The sequence below is a fragment of the Malurus melanocephalus genome, unplaced genomic scaffold, assembly GCF_030028575.1.
Source record: "Malurus melanocephalus ecotype Western Australia unplaced genomic scaffold, MMel_1.1 scaffold_1322, whole genome shotgun sequence".
NCBI lineage: Eukaryota > Metazoa > Chordata > Aves > Passeriformes > Maluridae > Malurus > Malurus melanocephalus.
The window spans coordinates 31,964-39,052 of record NW_026624554.1 but is presented as its reverse complement, the minus strand read 5'-3'; the positions used below and the strand labels follow the sequence as shown (position 1 = coordinate 39,052).

At 46.5% G+C, this 7,089-nt stretch overlaps 1 protein-coding gene across 1 annotated transcript; it reads left to right on the top strand.

The window, feature by feature from the left end:
- The first annotated feature begins 2,363 nt into the window (after positions 1-2,363).
- Positions 2,364-6,004, top strand: KCND3 (potassium voltage-gated channel subfamily D member 3). The gene is made up of 2 exons (XM_057387717.1): positions 2,364-2,810; positions 5,406-6,004. Exons 1-2 carry the CDS (start codon positions 2,446-2,448, stop codon positions 5,593-5,595), a joined length of 555 nt encoding a protein of 184 aa, XP_057243700.1. The 5' UTR covers positions 2,364-2,445; the 3' UTR covers positions 5,596-6,004.
- The last annotated feature ends 1,085 nt before the right edge of the window (positions 6,005-7,089 follow it).

Here is a 7,089-nt window from a genome sequence, read left to right as displayed (position 1 = left end):
TTTGCTTCCAGGTTTATATAAAAGGTTCTGCAGTAAGGGAACACATTATCTATACCATGATTCATTSTAGAGAGAATGAAGAGAGGTTAACACTTGAAATATTCATGCCTTTTTCTATCTGCATCCATCATCCAATGTACTTTTGGTTTCTAACTTGCAAGAGTTTCTTTTAAACAAATCACCTTCACTTCCATAGTTTGGCTTCTGCTGGAACAGCACCACTTAGGGCTCAGAGATACACTGGAAGAAGCTGATTAATTAATGAATTACAGTGATCTGAGCCCAGCGAGCTCGAAAGGTCACCATGCCAAGGGCAGTGAATTGATTCTTCCTGTATCAATGACGACTGGATTTGTTTGATACGATTCATCTCGCCTTTATTCAATGTTACATTACCAGCAGATATTGCACAATCTGACTCTTCAGCTGAAAACCTTCTGCTAAACCCTTTTGTGACCCATAATTCACCAAAACACTTTATTGGGAAATTCAACAAATTGGCTGAAGCAAAGCAAAGCTGACAGCACTGCCTGCAGGGTCTCTTTATTTCTTGATTTTCGAGAGGTTCACAGAAATCCTGAGCTGTGCAGGGCAGGTGAACATCTCTGGGGATGAGGAGTGGCCCATTAACAAAGGCTGAGTGCTCCCAGCTCCCAAACCCCCTCAGACAATGATCTCAGGGATTGAAAACGTTCCAAATGTTCCTCTTTTTTTAGCAAAGAGTGGCAATCACAGTGATATTTGAATTTTGGTCAAAACTCAGAAGGAGAATCTGCACAATGGGTTTTTCAGGCAGTTATTCCCATGGTGGAGCCCCAAATCACAGCAGGTTTGGATTCTGGTCTGGGTTTGTGTGCAGATTCTGTATTTCACATGCTCTATGAAAACAGAAAATGTAAATTGTGGTGACAGCATTTTTAAACACTGAAGAGTCATTTTGTGAGCAGGAATGGAATGAGGAATGGTCCGTGGTGGTCACAAACCCGTTTCAATGGGCAATTCACCTTTGCTGAGATGGGACAGAGGATTTTCAGAGTGCATTATTTATTGACTCTGGGCTGTCACTGGCACACACTCGCAGCTGAATGGCTGTGAATGGCTCACAGATCTGCTGTGTCAGATGACAAAGTGACCCTCAAGGACTCGTAGCTGCCATGACAAAGGTTACTTTGTCATATTCTCACAGCAGATGGAGTTGGTGCAAACAAAAGGAGGTTTTTCCCCTCTGGTTCCAACTCCCAGACTGAGTGTGGACGTTCACACTGCATTTTCTCCAAGTGCTGAGTGCCTTGACCCCAGTGCTTTGACCCAAACCCTTCTGCATTTTCACAGAGTTTGATCAAACCCCACAATCCATTGCAAAACAACCCCAAAATCCATTTCAAAACAACCCCAATCTGTGATTTGTGAATCAGCAGCTGAAACTTTGTCTTCCTTTGCCTTCAGCTCTCAAAAGATCAAACTAATAAAGTTGATAATGGGTTTTGTTCTGTTTCCATGAACAAACCACTCCAAAGCTGAATTGTCAGAAGGATTCTGTTCAGGAATCAGGAGAGGTTTGGTGAGAAAAGGCCCCGTTGCCCATTTAAACTGGAGCTGGAATGCTGAGGCGAGAGATGCAGTGCTGGGACTCAACTGAATGGCRGAATGGACAATGAACTGTGTTTCTATCTTCTGTTGGCATGTTGTCCCGTAGGGATTGTCCTATCTTGTGGATGATCCCCTGTTATCTGTGCGAACTTCCACCATCAAGGTATTTCCTTTTCGATTCGATCTGTTTTCTCTGTGCTCTCTGTGACGTGTCTGGGCCGTGTTTGCTTTCCTCTCGTTCTGCTCTTGTCCTGGGCACTTTGTGCACGTGGCTTCCCTTGGGTGCCCTCGTTCCCTGTGACAGTTGTCACTCRTCCTGGTGACATCTGGTGTTTGCTTTCAGCATGGTTGCTTTTGTTTCCCATCTTTTCCGATGCCGACAGGGACTGGATGAAGTCTGTTCACTCTACTGGGTGTTTATATCCACACATACCAGTTCTTTCTTTCAGGATTTCTTTCTCCTTAGCACAAAAGCTCTTTACAGATTCGGTTTTCTGAATTTCCTTCCCCTGAACACTYCCCCTTCTCCTCTGCCCTGTTTATTCTCCCAGCTCAGGTGCTGCAGGGGTGCTTTGAACCCAAGAGCCAATGCAAACGTTAAATTCTGTGGCCAGAAAAAATACAACCCTGTCCCCAGGCAAAAAGGAAAAGGAGCATGGACTCCTTTTGGGTTTCATAACCAGGTGGCATTCCAGACTTTTGTGAGGCCATTCTGGAATGCAGACAAAAAATGAACAGAAATTCCAGCCCGACAGATTGAAACCCAGCAATCTCAGACTGTGTGAGCGAGGTGGCGGTGACAGCCTCACGCTTCTGTCACTGCAGCAGCTCCTCATTTCCCTGCTGACACRGGGAATGAACCCTCAGAGAGGGCAGAGTTTTGTTTTTGAGCTGCCCAGAGCAGCCCTGGCAGCACAGAGCAGGGCAATGCTTCGGGCTGAGACACCCACAGCTCTGTTTATCCCATGGCAGAACCACGARTTCATCGACGAGCAGCTGTTTGAGCAGAACTGCATGGAGAGCTCGATGCAGAATTACCCCTCGTCCCGCAGCCCATCCCTGTCCAGCCAGGCCGGGCTGAGCACCACGTGCTGCTCGCGGCGCCACAAGAAGAGCAGCCACCTGCCCAACTCCAGCGTGCCCGCCACGCGCCTGAGGAGCATGCAGGAGCTCAGCACCATCCACATCCAGTGCAGCGAGCAGCCCTCCCTCACCACCAGGTACAATGGGGGGCTGGGGGGATTGGTGTGGGGCTCTGGGGATATGGGGCCATAGGGCTGTGGGGCCAGCAAGGTCTGGTGTGAGGCTCTGGGGCTGTGGGGCTCTGGGGCTGTGGGGTCTGGGGTGGGGTGGGACCCTCTCCAGGACCAGGATCTACTGCCAGGGCTGCATTTTTGGTCCCTCCTGTGATGCCCAAGGGAAGGAAGGGGCTCCTGGCTGTGCTGGGCAGAGCAGATCAAAGGCAGATCAAAGGCAGATCAAAGAGAGATCAAAGGCAAATCGAAGGCAGATTGAAAGCAGATCAAGGGCAGATTGAAGGCAGATCAAAGGCAGATTGAAGGCAGATTGAAGGCAGATCAAGGCAGATCGAAGGCAGATCAAGGGCAGATTGAAGGCAGATCAAGGCAGATCGAAGGCAGATCAAGGGCAGATTGAAGGCAGATCAAGGGCAGATTGATGGCAGATTGAAAACAGATCGAAGGCAGATTGAAAGCAGATCAAAGGTAGATCAAGGGCAGATTGAAGGCAGATTGAAGGCAGATTGAAGGCAGATTGAAGGCAGATCAAGGGCAGATTGAAGGCAGATCAAGGGCAGATTGAAGGCAGATCAAAGGCAGATTGAAGGCAGATTGAAGGCAGATCAAGGCAGATCGAAGGCAGATCAAGGGCAGATTGAAGGCAGATCAAGGCAGATCGAAGGCAGATCAAGGGCAGATTGAAGGCAGATCAAGGGCAGATTGATGGCAGATTGAAAACAGATCGAAGGCAGATTGAAAGCAGATCAAAGGTAGATCAAGGGCAGATTGAAGGCAGATTGAAGGCAGATTGAAGGCAGATTGAAGGCAGATCGAAGGCAGATCAAGGGCAGATTGAAGGCAGATCAAAGGCAGATTGAAGGCAGATTGAAGGCAGATTGAAGGCAGATTGAAGGCAGATTGAAGGCAGATTGAAGGCAGATTGAAGGCAGATTGAAGGCAGATCAAGGGCAGATCAAGGGCAGATCAAAGGCAGATCAAAGGCAGATCAAAGGTAGATTGAAGTCAGGCTCACTCAGTGCAGTTTGGAGGGCAGAGATCAGGGAAAGGTTCTCTCCCCAGAGAGGGCATGGAACAGATTCCCCAGGGAACAGGAAAACCAAGGGGCAGCAGTGTCTGTCCAGCACAGCTGGGGAGGAGCTGGCACGGTGCCATGGGACACCCACTCCACTCACTTTCATTGTCCAAAAGTCTAAATTGCAACCCAAAACATCCTGGGAGACAAACAAAGGGAATTCCACAGTGGGGTCTTAGTAGCTGTGACCCAAAAAGCATAAAAAGGACACAGGTGAAGTGTCCCTGAATAGAAAATGTTTAAAATTGAATTTTATACATAAATTGCTGAAAAAAAGAATTATTTATTCACCAAGTAATTCCTGCAAATATTAAATTACTTTCTAAATCCCCCTCAGCCCATTAAGTTTTCAGGGCTGGTTTTGAATATCCCATTCCTCTTCTCCYATCAAAAGGATGTAGAAACTGAAACAAAGCTGCCTTTAGGGCAGCCAGCGATTACTTTGTGCCAGAAGGACATTTCAGAGCATGAAATATGAATGAATAAGTACAAAACAAGTCTCCAGCTATTTCAGTTTTAATATGACAATATTTTAAACCAGCACCTGAAGCAGTAATTCAGGGGAATGTCAGCTATTCCGGGCACTAAATCAGATGCTGGTGATATTTTAAATGTCAATACTTATTTTACTTGCTTACCAAACTGTGGGAGAATGGAGTGAGGAAAAAAAGAAAGACAGCTTTTGAGTTGTTTTTCATGTGGAACACAACCAACTGGGTGTACTGGTTTCCACTGGAGAAGCAGCAGCCCCTGAGGCTGCYCCAGGCTCAGGCTGTGCCCGAGGCACTCCAGGAGCAGAGTGGGTTCTGTTCCTGGGATTTTGGAGGGATCAGAAACTCTCTGGTAAATCACTGAGATAACAACAGCCACAGCTTTCCAACTGGGAGCTTTCCATGCTGAAAGGACAGGCCTTGTGCTGAAAATGAACGTGTTGGGCTGCTAATAGCAGACTCCTGTAGCTGTGCAGATGCACAGAAATCAACCTATCATTTTCCCTCTGTAATTAATTATAGGCTGCAATTGATGCAGATCTAATAAGAATGCTCCCAGCTGTCAGATCCTTGAAACTACTGCCGAGAGAAATAAAATAGAAAAGATCAAGGGACAGTGAATATGAAAGAGGTATTTGAAATGCAAGAAAGACAACATCTTTCTCAGAAAGAACTACCTGTGCCCTGAAAAGATGCAGTACACAGGACGGTGTATTTAGATGTCTTTTTAAATAAACTGGAATTGTGCACGAAGGAGATGGAAAGAGAACAATTTGCCCTGTGCAAAGCTGTATGGTAACCAGGGGGAACATTACAGAGCTCAGTGTAATCCGTGTAGACATAAATGGTGCCTTGCAGGAACGGGGGGAGACGTTTAAGTGGAGTCTTCTGAATATTTCAGCCGAATAAGACCCTGATTAAGAACCACAACCATCCCATCCTTTCTACTACCTCATTCTGAGCAACAAGCCAAGCGCTAAATTTGTTTTCTAGTCGTTCCAGCCTCAACATGAAATCAGATGATGGGCTGAGAGCGAACTGCAAAGGCTCCCAGATCACCACAGCCATCATCAGCATCCCCACGCCGCCGGCGCTGACTCCCGAGGGTGAGAGCAGCCCCGGGCACGGCACGAACATTGCCAGCTCTGCCACCCCCAACATCGTCAAGGTGTCCGCCTTGTAGAGCATCCTGCACGGGAGGAGGCTGCAAACACAGCCCCTTCTGCCTCCGCACCTCCACCTTCCTTTCTGCTGCAATTTGTGCCTGACGGACCGAGCTGAGCTCTGGCACCCAACGGGAAGGCTCTTCAGCACCAACAGGATGGATGGATTGATGGATTGATGGATGGATGGATGCAAAACCTGCCCAGAGTGCAATTTGTGCCGTGGGATGGGGTAAAATCCACCTGCAGGAATCATCGTGGCAACCGGAGAGTCACTGAGGCAAACGGAAATATAACACTGTGTATCGCAGCRCCTTTTTAAAGGTTTTTAATGGATAATATTTATTCATGAGGAAATGACTGAAAAGGTGAAAAACAATGGATTTTGTGAATTTTTTTTTTTTTTCCTTCATGGAGCAGAACCTTTAAACCAACCAAAATTTCACTTTTTTTTTTTTTTTTCTTTTATAGGAAAAGATTTAGACAAAAGAAGCCACCTGTCCCAGCAGTCTCGCTCCATCGCTGTGTGTGTGTGAGTGTGAGTGTGCAGAGACACCAGAGCCCCAAAGGGGAGGATCTGCTGCTATTTTGGGGTCCCAGCAGGACCCCAAATGTGCCAGCACCCTCTGTGCACACTCACACACMCACACACACCTCCCACCCTGGATGCCATCCCTGATTTAGACTATTTTGTATCCGCCTTTTAAGTCAATACAGTGCAATTGCAAACAGTGTGTTTGTCTGCTAATTATTGTCTGTGGAAACATATTTGTGGAAAAAAAAAAAAAAAAAAAAAAAAAAAAAAAAAAAGGACAGGCTTTAGTAGAGTTTTAGTCCCACCTGGGTATCTGCTTTCTATTTTTGTTATCACTTACTTGTAAGAGTGTGACTAGACTACAGTTCTGTATTTTTAAAAAGGAAAAAAAAAAAAAAGGTAGAGGATTCTTTTTTAATACTGTGCACACAAATGGCAAAGAATGAAAGCACTGAACTCAACTGCATCAAGCGTTCATGAGTCTAACAGGATTCCTTGTAATGTATGCCCATGCTTTTCCAGTTTTGGTTTCTCTATAGAAATTTCTTTGCTAGCACTGGACGTGTAACCCACTGTAAATAGTAGCCAAATAATGTCTGGATTTATACTTGATAATAACTAACCCCAGAGCCAAATATCTTGCATGGACAGAGAGGTGTTTGGCTTTTCCACAGTTTTGGGGCTCCAGTTGTGCCACCCATGGCTTCTGGGCTGTGTTGATTTTGGGGATAAAGTTGGCAGTTTGAGCTCTCCAGTCCCAGCACAGGATCTGCCTGAGAAGGGGGAGCAGTACTGGAGTTTGGACAGTGTTTCCTTTCACAGTTCTTAGTTTGGGAAAGGTCTAATCATGAACTAAAGCTAACCAAAAACTGCAGAACACTGTGTGGTACTGCCAGGTACCTCCTGCTGCGACCGAGCCCTGCTCAGTCCTGGCACCTCCCCAGCCCTTTCCAGGAGTGATAATTGTGAGGAAATCATG